The 19,260-nt window shown below is 38.8% G+C and overlaps 2 protein-coding genes across 10 annotated transcripts; one reads left to right on the forward strand and one right to left on the reverse strand.

Annotated features, from left to right (window-relative positions):
- Positions 1-1,618: 1,618 nt before the first annotated feature.
- LOC127359648 (folylpolyglutamate synthase, mitochondrial-like) lies at positions 1,619-7,553 on the reverse strand. The gene is made up of 11 exons (XM_051393631.1): positions 7,322-7,553; positions 6,878-7,006; positions 6,715-6,768; positions 4,924-5,649; positions 4,053-4,130; positions 3,818-3,879; positions 3,369-3,471; positions 2,881-2,958; positions 2,619-2,766; positions 2,291-2,371; positions 1,619-1,788 (listed from the first exon to the last, which is right to left on the reverse strand). The coding sequence occupies exons 5-11, from the start codon at positions 4,110-4,112 to the stop codon at positions 1,634-1,636; spliced, it is 687 nt and encodes a 228-aa protein (XP_051249591.1). The 5' UTR covers positions 4,113-4,130; positions 4,924-5,649; positions 6,715-6,768; positions 6,878-7,006; positions 7,322-7,553; the 3' UTR covers positions 1,619-1,633.
- Positions 7,554-8,161: 608 nt separating this feature from the next.
- On the forward strand, positions 8,162-17,385 carry LOC127359647 (E3 ubiquitin-protein ligase TRIM21-like). Of its 9 annotated transcripts, none has more exons than XM_051393629.1 (5): positions 10,828-11,469; positions 13,788-13,850; positions 14,232-14,514; positions 15,253-15,605; positions 16,233-17,385. In XM_051393629.1, the coding sequence occupies exons 3-5, from the start codon at positions 14,244-14,246 to the stop codon at positions 16,602-16,604; spliced, it is 996 nt and encodes a 331-aa protein (XP_051249589.1). In that variant the 5' UTR covers positions 10,828-11,469; positions 13,788-13,850; positions 14,232-14,243; the 3' UTR covers positions 16,605-17,385. The 9 variants fall into 9 exon arrangements, with proteins under 9 accessions (XP_051249587.1, XP_051249582.1, XP_051249589.1 ...); XM_051393630.1 differs by having other exon boundaries at positions 10,830-11,469; positions 15,253-15,541; positions 16,169-17,385; XM_051393627.1 differs by lacking the exon at positions 10,828-11,469 and adding an exon at positions 8,162-8,572 and having other exon boundaries at positions 14,235-14,514; positions 15,253-17,385.
- The last annotated feature ends 1,875 nt before the right edge of the window (positions 17,386-19,260 follow it).

Below are 19,260 nucleotides of genomic sequence, written 5' to 3' on the forward strand. Positions count from 1 at the left end.
TTACATATACTCCCCTTTGATCTTCTCCACATGGTACTGTGCTGACATTGAGTAGATAACCTGAGCCAGAGCCTTCAGGTGCCGTTTGGTATTCATAGTGCCCTAACCTTGGACCTTAGAAATGGAAATGCAATATTTATGTCTAACGTTGTATGGTAGGATTATAGTTGCCACTATTGTTGACTTTTTGAATTGCATTTGTATTGTGGAATGTGAACCTGTTGGATTCTCAGCTTATCAGCACCAAATCGGATTTGTAGGAGCCACATAACCGGCAATAATCCTTGTCTATTATTTATGTATTATTTATTTATTATCTATCTATCTATCATTTCACCTGTTCACCTGTTCACCTGCATGGCAAATGGAGGGAGGGTGAGTTTGTGTTCTCACTTTTGATTTTGTTTTATTACTTTAATAAATGGACAATAAATCTGAATTCTGAAGTGGAACTGGATCATTCAATGGTGGGTCCAAATGTGTGGATTTTCCATGTCTCAGCCTCAGTAGCTTTATGTTACCTTGAGCTGTTCTATATACATTAGATTTTCCAAATCTTGCACTCTTGATTCCTACTCTTCCTAAAAAAATACATTTCCAGTACCTTACCAGGTAACTTTCCTGGGCTTTAGCTTGAGGATACAGGACAGCACTTGCTTTTAGTTGCTGAAGTTTTACCAAGGACAACATAATTAATTTCCAAGATACGTGGTAATTTGAATCAATTTCCAGGTTTTCTAGGATGTTTACAATATAAAAAGTATAAATCATGCAAAATAGCTTTAATTTGAAAAACAGATTGTGAAAGGTTCAAATTAGTAAAAAACAGAAAACTTGTTATTCTTTAACTTACTCCTTCATGTAAATAAGCAGAGCAACCACCCATTATTTAAACTCAATTATTTCACATGGTCCAATTATTTGGAGGAAAGCTGGGTCGAGATTGTTTAAGTACTCCACCCACCAGGTAGAGGCTTCCGGTGGTGAGCACATGGATCTCGGCTGCATCACAGAGCAGAACAGCTTCCCTGCCCTGAGTGATCCACTGGAGGTAGCTCTGGGTGCAGGGGAAAGACCAGGGTGTCTCCTTTCTTTTCAGGGAGCGGGAGCAGGCTGTCCTCGGAGAGCAGCTGTGCCCTTTGTTGCTCCCCACCCACTGCTGTGGAGATGCCAGCTCCTCTCATGTCCCGGCTGCGTTACAGCCTGTCTTCTGCTGAGACAGTCTGGTCTGAGGGGGGGGAATGAAAAGAACATACATAAAAATGTAAAAATGACAATTTTACATTTTTATGGAATTTATGAATTATTTCTTGCTGAATGAGTCGAGTGCAGCTTCCTAACCAGCTTCAAAATGTGAAAATTGACTGAGGTTCTGACCAAAGGCTTAAGCTCAACTGTTATTAGACACAGAGCAGAAAGGGGCAGGACTTATTATATAATACAAAATTTTGCCAAATTTAAGGAAACCTTGAAGTGTAGTAAAATAAACTTTTTAAGACGTGTTAGGGAAGCAAAATAGCCCAAAATGTCAAACCTGACCAGTAAAAAAAAAAAAACAACATTTCTGCATGATGTCTCGGCTTAAGTTGCAATATATTAATATATAACTAGATTAACACACACATAGAGACGTTCACCTTGCATTCTTTTGGTGCTGGGCTGAAGTCTCTCTGAACCAGGCTGCACAGGCCTGGATGCTGCGCATTGTGTGAGCTCCATCCAGGAAGAAGGTGACTGCTCCGTGTTTCAGGATCTGAGTCCTTCCAGGCCACTGTGTGTCCGCCAGCCCTGAGAGCACGTAAAGGGGAGGGACATAGGACGGGTCCATTCAGTCTTTGTCAGCACTGTATTGGCTGCACATTTAGCTTAGCTTTAGCTTGTTTGCCTTCACATATGCTAATGTTGCAGCAACAATCGAGTCCTAATGTGCTTCATCGACTGGCTCTGTTCAGTCCTTCTTATTTTAACACGTGAACAGGCTGTGGGGGATGAAAGTGTTGGATGGGTAGTAAATGTATATAGAGTGCTTAAGGGGGTTTGTGTTTTATGGTAAGGGGGTGATTGATAAGCATTTGGTCACAGTCACAAGGTCAGATCAGTTTTGTGAGGACCATTTATGTAACATTTGCTTTAACTGGTGTATATGACTGCATAGAGAGCTCACAAACATGGTGATGCAGTCATTTCATTTCCTCTCTTTGACCCCTTCAGAAAAGCAGCGAAAGCAACAATCTCTGTCCTGATTTAGCTCTTATCAACAGTGATTGGTTGTTGTTCTTTAGGAACTCACCTTTCACCATGATGGGGCTGGGCTTGAAGAAAGTCAGCTGAAGTAGCCCTGCGTTCTCAACACTGGTGGAGGTTAAGCTTTCTGTTGAGAGAGGACACGTTATGCAGACAGACCTTAAGTCATTTCCCGACATGGAATACACAACCTCTGCGTCAGCTGCAACTGGCTGTTAAAAGGGATTTTTTTGGCTGCAACATGTACAGAATTTATTTTCTATAGATTTTCCCTGTCCCAAACAGAGATAGTTACTCTCTTATCAAGCCAATCTCTTTCACTTTTGGATTTATGATGTCCTTCTAGCCACTGACAGTACAACATCTCGCCCTACCTGGTAGACATCTTCTCTGCAGCCAAGTGTGACTCAGCTGGAGGGCCAGGGAGGCATTGAAGTGCTGGTGCTTCCCTGCCAGGCCCAGATGCAAAGGTCCACAGTCTGCCTGGTAGTCCTCCAGCTCCGGACAGACCCTCAGAGGACACTACAACAACCGGGTTAGCCTTTAATACACCAAACTGAACCGCTGGAGGAGAGATTTCAACAACCTAGTTTATATAAAACTTCACTGCAGGTATTACTCTGAAGGGTGACTTACTCTTATCAGTTCAGCTCTGTCCCTGAGCACAGCCAACCCATCTTCTGGCTGTTGGACAGTGAAGGCGGGAACCCCCGGCTGAAAACACGTGTATATGATTAACAGACGACAGAGAGGTGGACGAGTAGAAAGAGTAGTTTTATCTTAAAGGATTTCAATATCTCCCCAAAAAGTGTGAACTTCAGTATGAAGAAATCATTACATCCATCAGACCCGTCTCTGTCCCAGCTGACTCAAGGACCTCTTACTAGCTTTTCCCGGCACTTTCAAGCACAATCTTCATCAGTGGACGCAGTTTTCATAGAGATTACTCAAAATCAAACCAAAAAACCAAGCAAACTCCCAGTGCTGATGAAGACTGTGAGATGAAGCTGAAAGCACCAAAAAGCTAGGAAGTATCCACTAAGTAGCATGTTTTGGTCTTATTACTTATATTCATATTTTGTCCAATCACAGTGCTACATTACTGATGAGTGCGGCCAACGCACCTTGAAGATTCCTCCTTTGTGCCAGGCGATCTTTGCAATGGTGTCTCCAAGAATCTCAGTGTGGTCTATATCCAGAGAGGCGATACCGCACACCCACGGCCTCCTACACACAATCACAGAGGAGGACAAACATTTTATTACCACACTGATGGAGCTTTAAACACATCTATATAGTGACAGTAAAGGGTTTTTGAGCTGCAAACTTATTGAAAACTTATCTCTCATCTGTCAAATTTAGGAAAATCAGCATTTCATGGTTTGAAAATGGCTCAACACACCCTCTACTGTCTGACCCTGAACCTTGCAAGGCTCAGACAAGACAGACAATCTTTGTGTCTGATCTGAAGTGAATTAACGACAAATGGATGGAATAGTTCGATTCAAATTTGTGATCAAGACGGTAAAAATAATTTAATAAGTTTTATAGATTTATAAATGGAGAGTCTTACTTTATAATGTTGGTGCAGTCATATGCTCCACCAATCCCAACTTCAAGTATAACTACACCTACCTGGATGAAGAGCAGAGCGGTTCAGATTAGAGTTATTTAAGTCATTAAGTCATTAAGTAATAAAACGTGTTGCCTTTCTAGTGGGCCTCAGAATGATCATTTCCGAAGTTTTCTACAGGCCAGAAAACAGCGGAAACTCATCAGATTGAAATTTAATGGCTGGAAATGTGTACCTTCTCTTGAATAAACACATGGAAGGCCAAGACGGTGAGAAAAGGGAAGCACAGCGGCATCGTCCCTCCATGGGTGTCCTGAAGGGGTCAAAGAGAGGAAATAAAATGACTGCATCACCATGTGTGTGAGCTCTCTTTGCAGTCACATACACCAGTTAATGCAAATGTTACATAATTGTTTTCTTAAATGGTACGTAAATCTCCACGCTCACAGCCACAAACACTCACAAACACAACATTAAAGCCTGTACGTGTAGATTATTTCTCACTAAATTGGTCCATGGGATTGCTTTCAGCCCATTCATTCACAATGCCAGTGGCTTTTTTTAATACATCACTGCAATGAAACATTTCTAGTTATTTTCTCATTCCTTGATCAAATAGATAGATAGATAGATAGATAGATAGATAGATAGATAGATAGATAGATAGATAGATAGATAGATAGATAGATAGATAGATAGACAGACAGACAGACAGACAGACAGAGAGAGAGATAAACAGTAGGTCAAGTAACTTTGTGAGAGGTTGCTTGACCACGAATGTGTCCTTAAAAACATTTAACTGCACACCGAATACTGGTTAAGTTAAGTTGAGTTGAGTCTTCCAGCCTGACAAGAGGGGTCTCATTTTATATTAAAGTCAGTAAAGTGCTGCAGGATGAGTTCTAAAACCCGGAAACGAGTTAGGATCTTTGCACCTCCGGTTCCCTCTTCTCAAAGTCAATAGTTATTTTGAATGTTTTTCAGTTTGATGCCTGAATTAAGGTCTGCGGTGAACACAAGCTTCAGAGATTTTCACATTCTGTTCTACGACAGGTTGATCTATTGAATGGAGCAGCCACAGCCAGCTGACACTACACGTGACCTACCTTAGTGTCTTCCAGCCGTCTATAAACCTGCCAGAAGTATTTAGTGAAGAGCTCTTTTCCAATGGGCTGTCCGTTGATTCGAATCCTCTCCCGGACTTCGACCAAATGTGGGGGAACTGCAACCAAGCAGGAAAACAGGAGCCACTTTTCACTGCTTGAAGTTGATCACATTACAGGCCAAACTCCACCGTTGTCAGCTGATATCGGGAGAAACACTGTATGCCTCAGGACAATATCCTGCAGTATTATTACAATAATATGTGACATGTAAAAGGTTCTGCTGTGTCTTTGCCGACACTACAAGCAGTAAAGAGATTAAAGTTTGTCACAGAATCAGCACCGCCTGCTGCAGTTTGAATATCAGCTGACAGAGATTCAATATCTGATCTCCTTTTACTCATTTCACTCCGGGGATCAATAAAGTATTTCTGATTCTGTCCTCACCTGTCGATCGCACTCTGTTTCTTTTGGTTGCCATAATTTTTGATTTCTTTCATTTTCCAGTTTGTGGTCAGTGAGCCTGGACTTGGTTAGGATCTGTCTCTGCTTTCTATCTCAGTTCAATATATAATCTTTTTTTAGGGCCAGATAATATATTCTTATGTGTCAATAAGACACAGACACCAATTGTGTACATTTTGTTCATACGCTGCATTTTTACCTGTTAAATCCTGTGCGGTAGCCGTAACCTCTCAATATCCGCTCAGTGAAGGCACATGTTGAGCCCTTAAAGACAAACACAAAAATGTAAGAGGTCATCCAAGATGAAGACATGTTTGTGTGACGTGCCAGAGCTTGTGGACTCTCTCACACTCTTCAAATCAAGACTAAAAACTCACCTATTCAGAACTGCATACCCCACTTAACCATCTACATTGTCTTTTCCTGTTTCTTATTTCTTACTGTTTTTATTTTTTATGTGTTGTACGGTGTCCTTGAGTGTCCAGAGAGGCGCCTTTAAATAAAATGTATTATTATTATTATTATTGTGTCATAACCAACGCCGACGTGAACCACTACCAGACAGAGTGGTGATTACACACTCACATGCCACCCTGACAACTTAAACCAATTAGACCGCTGGTTCCCAACCTAGGCGTTGTCAAGAATGCAGGTGGAGGTTGCAAGGCCTTCTTGATTTTAAAGCCTATATCTCATTTTGCTTTCATTTCTGTGGAGAAAACTAAATGAAATTAAAGTTTAGATTATTATTTAAGATCTGAACTTTAAAAGGCCTGAACACAAGCTGTGTTCATAGAGCCTTCACTCTGATAAACAGCCTCATCCTGCATTAGAAAAGTATGCAGTTAAAAAGAAAGCCTATTAAACCTGTATGATTGTTAAAAAAAAAAAACATATTACAGACAGCAACAGAAAGAAACAAAAGGAAAACTCATCTGTGATGCTTACAGGAAATAAGCTGGTCAAAATTATAACACCTATCGTAGTTGTTTCTAAATTAGATTGTTTATTTCCATCCACAATGAGTTCAATTCAATTACTTAGTCGATCGACTTATTATAAATAAAATTGTGATAAAAGTACATTTTTAATGCAAAAATGACATAAAATGCAGCTTACAGCCTCTGATCTTTGGAGATTTCCTACTTTTCTGTTTCATATCATATTAAACTGACTAACTTTGGATTTTACAAAACAAGACATTTAAACAGTTCACCTTGGACTAAAGTGGGATGGAGATTTGAACTATTTTTCTTAGAGACCAAAATGATTAATTACTGACTCAACCTTTAAAAAGACATCATACTACACAGTTTTTAGTCAGCTCACCTTTCCCTTTGTTCCCGCCACATGAATGATATTGAGATGGTCCAGATCCTCTGCCTTTGACACACACACACACACACACACACACATCAGATAAGACTAAAGGAAATATTTACTCTATTTTACTCTTTTATGTATATGTAATGTGGGCAGATATAAGACTCACTGTGATGCCGACTCGCTCCAGGAAGCCTCTCATGGCCTGGAGCTTCAGCTGAGGACAAATCCGCGTTTGCTCTTGCATCTCCAGCGCACTTGCATCGGTCTGTAGTGCACTCAGAGTGCGAATTGCATCCTGCAGCAAAAGCAAACAGAGGAACGTTAAGAACTGCAGCTCGCTTAAATGAACTGCTGTTTGAGAAAATTAATGAGCCTGAAAAAATTAACTAAATAAAACTTTTTAAAGATTGCAATCTTCAGTAGGAACCAGTGCCAAAGACAGGTAGGGAAGTCAGAAAGTGTTGGGAGATAGACTCACACATTTAAGCAGTAAGTGTAAAGTCAACCAAAGACAAATCCTGCAGCAAATAATAGAACAGCTGCTTTGTTGACTTTACTGAAAGACATTTTGATCCAATACAACCCATTGAGAGAGAGTCTCACAGCTTACCATTTCTGTCAAGCGTCCAAAGTCACTATCCATGGCAAGATCCTCTGCTGTGAAGTCCGACAATGCATGCAGAATCACCTTCAGTAGCAGGTACGCTCTCATCTACCTCCAACACAAACACACTCTTCTGACTCCACCCCATGTATCTCTAGACAGACAAGTTCTCCTCCTCACACTTGGCAGATGATGTTGTTTTTCAGCCTCTCAAAGATGGAGTGACTGACAAGTAAACAATAAACAAGTCAATTTTAGTGCCAAAATACTTGCTGTAAGGTGGAGCCACAGCTGCTTCCCTTGCTGGCGTTCAGGCAGTCTGCGACAGGGAATACAGTACCAAGGTAGTTTCTTTTTATTTATTTAACCTTTGTTAACCAGGAAGTCCCTTGACATTGAAATCTCTTTTCCAAGGTAGACCTGTTTTGGCTCCAGACATCCTGTGTCATCAATTCCATAAAACACCTCCCTTTCCGGCCGTTGTTTGTAGCAACAAGATTGTAAATTCCACATGTTGTGGCTTCATACCAGGATATTATAGGAGTTAACATCTGGGGAACGTGGTCTGTGGAGTCCTTAAGCTTTATTAAGACCCACAGTACTGAATGGGCCTAGTTAGTGTAATGTTGTTTCTACTATCTCAACATTTGATTCACAGTAGAATTCAAGAAAAAACCTAGAGGAGAGCAGATATAAAACCAAAAGATTGAATAAACAAAGACCTGGGGATAACTAGTATAGATCTTATTTACTGATTACACATAATTAATGGGCAAATCATTTCAAACAAATCATCATATACAGTGCTTCCAGCTTTAGTCTGTGGATTTATCTGCTTAGTAACTTTGTCCATGTTCCACTCTTAACTCTCAGACAAGAAAGCAAACCTGAACATTCAATGCACACAAGGTTTGCCTTTTCTTTTACAGGAAATACAGGCTCCTGACAATTCTGACAAAGTAACAGAGTCAGGAAGGCATGAAATGAACTTTCTCAGCCCCTGACAAAATTCAAGAGAGACCCCAGGTATAACCCTGCAAGAAGGAAGTGAGATCTTTCTCTGCACAAGTATTAACATCCGTAGTGCCACTGAGCTGACACTTTGACTTCATGACCATTTAAGGATGAGACGTAGACATCTGATCTTTTGTGGGGGTTGGGGGAAGGTGTCAGGCCTTTCTCTGCACAATACTAACATCTGCATGGTTTGTATTGATCCTTCTACGTTTGAAGACTGCAGGTGCTGATTTCTGCTTGGTGAGTTCTATTAAAACAGATGACATTTCTCTGTAGTATGTCTCGCTTAATGAGATACAACAGAAGATGTGTCGATACTGGTGGTATTTGTAACGTGTAATTAAACTACTTTGTGAATTTGCAGACAGTACTTTTTCCAGTCGTGTGTGGGTGCTATGATAAATAACCACCCTTAAAAAAGGGAAATGATAGCCAATAATTGATTGATCAGCCGAATAAAAAACACTATACTATTAATTAGGGTAATAATGAAATTAATAACTATAACCAAAATCACTATTCATAATTAAAGTGGAAGGCTTTGGAGTTCTGCATAGAAGAGGCTGGTATCACCCACTCTTGTGCGAAATTATATAGGTCAGCATAAATAAACACAATCATTTATTAATGAGACAATAAAAGCTAACAGAGGAAAATATACTATATATAATCTAACTTAAAGCAACTAAGTTAGAGGAAAAAGGAGTGTAGGTGTCTGTGTGTGCGCTGGGGGGTTGCGTGCCAGAAAAGGTGTGTGTCCTTTGTCCTCTGACCAGATGTTTTAGCTGAGCATAAAACATGTGTTGATGAGAGACAAAGAGCATGCATGCATGTATAAGGTCATGTATTTGGCTTGAATTGGTGTGGACTGCCAAAAGACTGAAATAATGAAAATGTCAAAACTTCTGTAAACCGTTTCTGAAGCAATAGCTGAGTTTCAAATTGACATTTGCACTGGTGACGTGGCACGGGATGAAATAAACACATAATTCCTTCAGATAAACACAAAACATCCCTCAGATAAAAACTTCTCTTATTTTTAGCAGGGCCCAATAATGGTGAAACTTAAAGAGGACCTCATTAGTACAGGGACTGAAGTATGGGTAGCAAGTGAACATTTTGTCCTCAAAGTCAATGTGTTAGAAGCAGGCAAAATGGGCAGTGTGAGGGTCTGAGCGACTTTGACAAGAGCCAAGTTCTGATGGCTTGACAACTGGGTCAGAGCATCTCCAAACCTGCACCTCTTGCTTGGTGTTCCTGGTCTATCAAAAGTGGTCCAAGGAAGGAGAAGTGGTGAAATGGAGACAGGGTCATGGGCAGCCGAGGCTCACTGATGCACATAGGGAGTGAAGACTGGCCTGTAGTCCGATCCAACAGACGAGCTACTGAAGCTCAAATGCTGGTTCTGATAGAAAGGGGTCAGAACACACAGTGCATCACAGTCTGTTGGTCTGGGGCTGCAGAACATTCTGACCACCAGGGTGCCCAGGTGGTCAGAATTTTATGGCTAATCGGTGTATTTTAACAAAAAATGTATTTTTTAACAACTTTATAATCATGTGAAATTTACTTAAATGACTTTACTTGTTTTAATTTTTTAAGACCCAGAGTACTGCATGGGCCTAGTCTAATGTTGCTTCTATTATCTTTACATTTGATTTACAGTAGAATTCAAGAAAAAACCCAGAGGAGAGAAATTATAAAGCCAAAAGGTTGAACGAACAAAGAGCTGAGGATTATTAGTATAGATCTTATTTACTGATGGGGTATAAAGAGGGCAGGTTTACTATTCAAATGGACAAATCATTTCAAACAAATCATCATATACAGTGCATCCAGCTTTAGTCTGTGGATTTATCTGCTTAGTAACTTTGTCCATGTTCCACTCTTAACTCTCAGACAAGAATGCAAACTTGAACATTCAATGCACACAAGGTTTGCCTTTGCTTTTACAGGAAATACAGGCTTCTGACAATTCTGACAGAGTAACAGAGTCAGGAAGGCATTTGAGTAAAACTGAAATGAACTTTCTCAGCCCCTGTCAAACTTCACGAGAAACCCCAGGTATAACCCTGCAAGAAGGAAGTAAGACCTTTCTCTGCACAACTATTAAATCCGTAGTGCGGTTCAGCTGACACTTTGACTTTATGACCATTTAAGGATGGTGATAAACATGTGTCGATACTGGGGGTATTTGTAATTGGACTACTTTGTGAATTAGCTGACAGTACTTTTTCCAGTCGTGCCTGTCCTAGAATCAGCATTATCATTGTTACTGTTATTACTACAACAACTATATAAGCTGTTTACATCTATTGAGGATTATTTTATCTTGAAACAAAATTCAAATGAAAAATGGACAATTGGTATGAAAGGAAAAATGGTAAATAAATAATTTTGTTCCTCTACTACTAAAGATAATCCGGCCATAACAAAAAGTTGTAAATAAAAACTGAATTACTTAGAGGGCAAGTTTACTATTTAAATGGGCAAATCATTTCAAACAAATCATCATATACAGTGCATCCAGCTGGAGTCAGGTAACTTTGTCCCTGTTCCACTTTTAGCTCTCAGACAAGAATGCAAACTTTAACATTCAATGCACACAAGGTTTGCCTTCCATTTTAAATGAAATACAGGCGCCTGACAATTCTGACAAAGTAGAGTCAGGAAGGCATTTGGTTAAACCTGAAACTTTGTTAATATGTGGTCAGCCCCTGTCAAAAGTCACCTAAGAAATTTCACGTATAACCCTGTGGGAAGGTATTGTGACATTTTCTGCTCAATTGTTAACATCCGTAATGCGGTTGAGGTGACAATTCAACTTCATGACCATTTAAGGATAAGATGTAGACAGAGACCTTAGATTGAGGCTGATCTTTTGCCCCTGAACTATAGTATTAACTAAGTTGAAGAACGTAGAGTCCACCTCAATGAGAAACCTGAGTTTCATGACGAGAGAACAAGTGGGGGTGGGGGTGGGGGGGGGACCTGTACAAAACCAAAAATGGTAAGAAGTGGCCTCATATTAAAGCCTGCAACAGAGAAGTCAGACCGTTCTCTACAGTGTTGCATGGAATAGTTTGATTGTATTGATCATTCTACATTTGAAGACTGCAGGTGCTGATTTCTGCTTGGTGAGTTGTATTAAAACAGATTACAAAACACATTTCTCTGTGCTCAAGTATGTCTTGTTTAATGAGATACAACAGAAGATGTGTCGATAATAGGGGTATTTGTAATGTGTAATTGGACTACATTGTGAATTAGCTGAAAGTACTTTTTCCAGTCGTGCCTGTCCTGGAATCAGCATTATCATTATTATTACCATTATTACTACGACAACTCTATAAGCTGTTTACATCTGTGGAGGATAATTTTATCTTGAAACAAAATTCAAATGGAAAACGTAAAGTTGATAAGTTGTTTTAAAGAGTTCGGTCTAGACCTGCTCTATTTGAAAAGTGTCCTGAGATAACTTCTGTTATGAATTGGCGTTATACAAATAAAATTGAATTGAAAGAAAGGAAAAATGGTAAATAAATAATTTTGTTCCTCTACTACTAAAGATAATCCGGCCATAACAAAATGTTGTAAATAAAGACTGAATTACTTAGAGGGCAAGTTTACGTTTCAAATGGGCAAATCATTTCAAATCATCATATACAGTGCTTCCAGCTTTAGTCTGTGGATTTATCTGCTTAGTAACTTTGTCCATGTTCCACTCTTAACTCTCAGACAAGAAAGCAAACCTGAACATTCAATGCACACAAGGTTTGCCTTTGCTTTTACAGGAAATACAGGCTCCTGACAATTCTGACAAAGTAACAGAGTCAGGAAGGCATTTGAGTAAAACTGAAATGAACTTTCTCAGCCCCTGACAAAATTCAAGAGAGACCCCAGGTATAACCCTGCAAGAAGGAAGTGAGATCTTTCTCTGCACAAGTATTAACATCCGTAGTGCCACTGAGCTGACACTTTGACTTCATGACCATTTAAGGATGAGATGTAGACATCTGATCTTTTGTGGGGGTTGGGGGAAGGTGTCAGGCCTTTCTCTGCACAATACTAACATCTGTATGGTTTGTATTGATCCTTCTACGTTTGAAGACTGCAGGTGCTGATTTCTGCTTGGTGAGTTCTATTAAAACAGATGACATTTCTCTGTAGTATGTCTCGTTTAATGAGATACAACAGAAGATGTGTCGATACTGGTTGTATTTGTAACGTGTAATTAAACTACTTTGTGAATTTGCAGACAGTACTTTTTCCAGTCGTGTGTGGGTGCTATGATAAATAACCACCTTTAAAAAAGGGAAATGATAGCCAATAATTGATTGATCAGTCGAATAAAAAACACTAAACTATTAATTAGGGTAATAATGAAATTAATAACTATAACCAAAATCACTATTCATAATTAAAGTGGAAGGCTTTGGAGTTCTGCATAGAAGAGGCTGGTATCACCCACTCTTGTGCGAAATTATATAGGTCAGCATAAATAAACACAAGCATTTATTAATGAGACAATAAAAGCTAACAGAGGAAAATATACTATATATAATCTAACTTAAAGCAACTAAGTTAGAGGAAAAAGGAGTGTAGGTGTGTGTGTCTGTGTGTGTGTGTGTGTCTGTGTGTGTGTGTCTGTGTGTCTGTGTGTCTGTGTGTGCGCTGGGGGATTGCGTGCCAGAAAAGGTGTGTGTCCTTTGTCCTCTGACCAGATGTTTCAGCTGAGCATAAAACATGTGTTGATGAGAGACAAAGAGCATAGAGGAGTGTTTGATTTCCCTCTCCTCATGATGTGCTGAGGTTTAGGCTGAATATGTGTGTATGTGATCGTAGATTAATGGTGCCGTTAAAAGAGAGTTAGTTACATGCAAAGACGGTGTCTGTGTAAAGCTTAACATTAAACTAACATCACCTTAGCACTGTCTCAAAGACTACAGTAACATACAATAATCAGATCAACAACACAACATAACCTGAATAAAAACACATCAGTACATTAACAGTAATTAAACAGTCCTTGCTTAGCCACTAATCTTTAAAAATGAAAAGATATCTGAAACTGGGAAACTGAAAAATAACAGAAAAAAGAAAGAAATCATTTTGTTCCTCTACTACTAAAGATAATCAGGCCATATAAAAATGTTGTGATTAGCATTTGACAAGCCTGTCAACAACAGTGGCTGCAGTTATATAGCATGTCATTATGCTATATTTCAGGTCTAATGTTCCAATGCATTACATTAAGTACTTTGAATTGTCTTTTGTATGACAATATGTAATATAAATAAACTTGCCTTGCTGGTTTTAGTATCTAGCTCAACCAAAGGAAAGAGGACAAGTGTTTATCACCAACAACTGTAGCAGCTGTTGCTGACTTCCTAGTCTAAACAGCAGGAATCAAAGTGGTGAAGTGCAGCTCTAATCATTATTACTTTCATGTCAGGTTTTCACAGGCCAAACTGTTCCCTTCAACATCCAGCTTGACCAGTCGTGAACTCTTGTAGAGGTATGTAAAACTTAAAATGTCTTAAAAGTTGTTTTTTGTTTATATTGGAATAATGAATATTTGATATAAAATGCAAATTTGTATTTATCTGTTTTGAATATACGACACGCTTGACTTGAAAAATGAAAAGTGTCCTTCTTGGCTCTCCCAAAGGATAGTAAATGTATTCCACTTAAGGTCATGTATTTGGCTTGAATTGGTGTGGACTGCCAAAAGACTGAAATAATTAAAATGTCAAAACTTCTGTAAACCGTTTCTGAAGCAATAGCTGAGTTTCAGATGCACATTTGCACTGGTGACGTGGCACGGGATGAAATAAACAAATAATTCTTCGGATAAACACAAAACATCCCTCAGATGAAAACATCTCTTATTTTTTAGCAGGGAGCCATAATGGCGACACTTAAAGAGAACCTCTTGAGAATTCTAGAGAAATTAAAAGAAGAAGAGTTAAAAAAATTCAAGTGGTTCCTGGAGCAGGATGAAGGTTTTTCAGGCATCCCAGCGGCTCAGTTGGAAAAGGCAGAAAGGGAGACCACAGTGGATTTAATGGTACAAACACATCAGGAACCTGGAGCTCTGAAGATAACTTTGAAGATTTTAGAAAAGATCAGAAGAAATGATCTGGTGCAGCGTTTGCAAACCTCCAGCCCAGAACCAACAGGTAAGTCAGGGGAAGGTAAAAATATGAACATCAGAATAAATGCCACAGTAATCTCATAAATTATTACATAATAGAAATGTGTTAATAAAAGAAGTAAAAACTAATTTGTCACTCTTTGTGGTACTCTACCTTCATCAAAAATGAAAGAAGCTGGATAAAGAGAACTCCTGCTTTTACATCAGAAAGAAAATTAGTCTGCAAGTAGATCCTGGATTTGAACTTGTCACCTTGCTGTAATTTATCAAAACCTGTTAACCAATAAGGTGGATTCCAGAAGAGGCTTTTCTAAAGTGAAGAGTGTAATCAATAAACAAAAGGACATACCTCAAGAGTATAGAGAATATATGTTTTCACAAAATATATTCAGGATAAAGACAGTACTCCTTTATAGTGACAAAGAAGTGAGACCTCATGTCTGGATCACTTTACAGCTAGCGCCACCTTTCTTCTGAATTGTTTGGGGGAAAACAAACAAAAACAAACTTGTTGAGGCAGGCCAACCAACTGAAATTCAGTATAAGAGAAGTTTTCACTCTTTTAAACTACAAAATATGATTAGCAGGTGTAGCCTAACATGAAAAGATACTAAGAACTAAAACAAGCCACCAACTAGTTCTAAAAGTTATACACATAAAATAAAATATTTTTTTAAAGAAATTGAAGCACAAAATTCTAATAATGGGACTAACAGTAAACAGCTACTCTGCAAAACTGACTGTGTGCTCTGCCTTGTTTCAGACCCCAAGACACTTTCTTTTGGTGCTCAGAAAGAGGAGGATGACAAAAAGAAGACCAAGTTAGAGCAGTTAGCATCTACTGCTAATCGTGTACTGAACCTTAACACACATGACTCTGGTGATCAGAAAAAATATGAAAAAGGGAAGGCTGACCTGAAGAGTGTCCAGCTGTTTGCAGTGGATGTGACTCTGGATCCTGAGACAGCACATCCTCATCTCATCCTGTCTGGTGATGAGAAACAAGTACATCATGGTGATGTGAGGCAGAGGCTCCCATACAACCCTAAGAGGTTTAAAAGTTGTGTTAATATCTTAGGAAAGCAGAGTTTGTCCTCAGGAAGATTTTACTTTGAGGTTCAGGTTAAAGGGAAGACTGACTGGACTGTAGGAGTGGTCACAGAATCGATTGACAGGAAAGAAGATATTACTCTGAGTCCTGAGGATGGCTTCTGGACTGTATGGTTGAGAGATGGAAATAAGTATGATGCTAATGATGAAAACCCTGTCTGCCTTTCTTTGAAGTCTCAGCTTCAGAAGGTGGGAGTGTTTGTAGATTATGAGAAGGGTCTGGTCTCCTTTTATGATGTAGATACTGCAGATCAGCTGTACTCCTTTACAGACTGCTCCTTCACTGAGAAACTCTACCCATTCTTCAGTCCCTGTACTAATGATGGTGGTAGAAACTCTGCCCCTCTGATCATCTGTCCAGTCAAACCCCCACTGAACATTGAGACACTTGACTTTGGTGGTAAGAAAGAATATGAAACAAAGAAGGCTGAGCTGAAGAGTGTCCAGCAGTTTGCAGTAGATGTGACTCTGGATCCTGATACAGCACATCCTGCTCTCTTCCTGTCTGATGATGGGAAACAAGTACATGATGGTGATGTATGGAAGAAACTCCAATACAATTCTAAGAGGTTTAAGAAATGTGTTAATGTATTAGGAAAGCAGAGTTTCTCCTCAGGAAGATTTTACTTTGAGGTTCAGGTTAAAGGGAAGACTGCCTGGACTGTAGGAGTGGCCACAGAATCGATTGACAGGAAAGAAGATATTACTCTGAGTCCTGAGGATGGCTTCTGGACTGTATGGTTGAGAGATGGAAATAAGTATGATGCTAATGATGAAAACCCTGTCTGCCTTTCTTTGAAGTCTCAGCTTCAGAGGGTGGGAGTGTTTGTAGATTATGAGAAGGGTCTGGTCTCCTTTTATGATGTAGATACTGCAGATCAGCTGTACTCCTTTACAGACTGCTCCTTCACTGAGAAACTCTACCCATTCTTCAGTCCCTGTACTAATGATGGTGGTAGAAACTCTGCCCCTCTGATTATCTGTCCTATCAATCACAACAATTAATCATAAGACTGCTGCTACTAAGTTTGAAGAAGTAAAGGTTAAAGTTGGCCAGAGTGTAGCAGCAAATTATATTTATGGCACCAAGCCTAAAGTAATGTACCAATGAGAATAATAAATGTCTATAGTGTCTGAAGTTAAAGTACTCAGTAAAGGTTTTAACCACTTGTGTTTATATTCTGCTGATTGTCATTTCTATCAAATGAAAAGGGGTCCATGCGGTATAACCCCTGGACGTTGAACAATTCCACTGATGAACAGTTGGTGGCAGTAGTGCACTAGAACAATTTAAACCTAAAGGATCATTCAGATTATATAATGTTTAAGGCTTTTACCTAATCAAGAGCCCACTCATTTAGGAAAATTAAGTCTGTCATCAATCACAAGAAAAAAGCGTAAGATTTCATTTAAGGATCACAATACAACCAATATTAGGTCAGTCAAGAACAACAGTTGAGATTATTTGATGGGTTGATGACTTGTATTGCCATCTTTGTAAATAACTTATGCTTTAACTTTTTTTAAAGTTTGTACATATGAGGACATTTTGATTTAAATTGTGTTAGAGACAAGATAATTGACATTTTACAAGTGTGCCCTTTCACTTATTTCTTTTCACAGTATTTCTAGTATAATCACTGTAATTGTAATAGAACAGTATTGTCATTTTCGATTATTCACTGAGCTTTATAAGCAGAAAAAATACTTGATTTCATGAAATGGTTGTCAATAAGATTTTGAACAAACTACAAATAAAGACTTTTAGAAGCTTTTCTTTTTAAAATGTAGCATGTGTTTTTTCTGAAAACAATCTCATCTGATTGATACATGAACAGTTAATATTTTTTATATATATTATAATATTATATATATTATAATAATATAGAATATTTTTCCCTTTTTTCATTCTTATACCATGTGACTTTTTATTGTGGTATAATGATATTATGCATCTATTCTGCTAGGACCATTTCAATATATGTAATGCAATCCAAGAAAATATATTACACCGATAATAATACACCAATCAGCCATAACATTATGAGCACTGACAGTGAATAACACTGATTATCTGGTTATGGCACCTGTCAGTGGGGGGGATATATTAGACAGCAAGTGAACATTTTGTCCTCAAAGTTGATGTGTTAGAAACAGGAAAAATGGGCAGCGTGAGCCAAGTTGTGATGGCTTGACGACTGGGTCAGAGCATCTCCAAACCTGCAGCTCGTGTGGGGTGTTCCTGGTCTACAGAGGTCAGTACCTATCAAAAGTGCTCCAAGGAAGGAAAAGAATCGGAGACAGGATCATGGGCAGGTAACGCTCATCGATGCAAGGTGGGAGTGAAGGATGGCCTGTGTGGTCCAACAGACGAGATACTGTAGCTCAAACTGCTGAAAGAGTTAATGCTGGTTCTGATAGAAAGGGGTCAGAACACACAGGGCATCAGTTTGTTGGTATGGGGCGGCATAACATTATGACCACCAGGGTGCCCAGGTGGTCATAATGTTACGGCTGATTGGTGTATATTAACAAAAAACATGTTTTTGAACAACTTTATAATCATATGAAATTTACTTAAATGGCTGATTTTCACTTGTAATTAGAGTGAATGAGTGCTTACTCATATGGCGCTACGTCTGCATTAAGTCTTAATACATTACAGAGTATAACTCAAACTGTCCATGTCATTATAATGACCTTATTTGCAATTAATCCATGTGCAATAGTGAGCATGATGAAATTAGAATTGAGTTTGTTCTATATACAGTAAAGGTCCCAGTTATAAATACAGTTTATAAAAACTGTAGTTTAAGAAAAATGGTTAACATTTCTGCAGAATTTAAGGGGTTTTGTATGGAGACTCTACTGGTTCTTACTGCAGCATGCTTACAGACCTCTGGCGTTGGACACGGTGTGGAGGAGAGATGTTTCAGATCTGGAACCTACATTTGACTGGGATAAAGTGTGGATCAGTGTGGGCTTAGCATCCAGAAACCCTGATCATCAGCAAATACATCATAATTATATACACAGGGTATATTTAACTCCTAGGAAGCTTCATTTGATGAAGGTTATTGACGATCCTATGAGCACTTTCTGTTCCTCCAAAGTGATTGGCAGTTATTTTCACCCCAGTGGCCGGATTTTGGAAGATGGTTGCCTTTAACCTCTCTAGGTTGTTTAAGATTAGATTGCAAGGCTGGGTTTGACACTGGATAAGAGAAGAGCATTGTTGGCTGAAAAAAAAAAACTAGTTGCCACGCGTTGGAAACCTCTACATTCACTCTCTTAATGAGCTTGGGTATAAACATATTTGGATATTGTTTATTTGGAGTTGTTGACAGCTAGAGTCCACGGAGCAAAAGAGTCAGCAATAGAGGCATGGCATTCACTTTTAACTATCCTCTGTGGGTTTCAGGTGTAATATGTAACTGAGATTTGAAGTTCTGGATCCAGGGGGTGGGTGGGAGATATCTGGGGTTTTATTTATTTATTTTTATTTTTATTATTTTTACCTTAGTTTTTAACCATATGTATATATGCATAGGTATGTATGTGAATATATATTTTATGCTCTATATTTCTAACGTGTATATATACCTGTATGTATTTTCTCTATAAAATAAAAAAAAATAAAAAACATTTTTGCAGAATTTAT

The sequence above is a fragment of the Dicentrarchus labrax genome, unplaced genomic scaffold (genome assembly GCF_905237075.1).
Source record: "Dicentrarchus labrax unplaced genomic scaffold, dlabrax2021, whole genome shotgun sequence".
Classification (NCBI taxonomy): Eukaryota; Metazoa; Chordata; class Actinopteri; family Moronidae; genus Dicentrarchus; species Dicentrarchus labrax.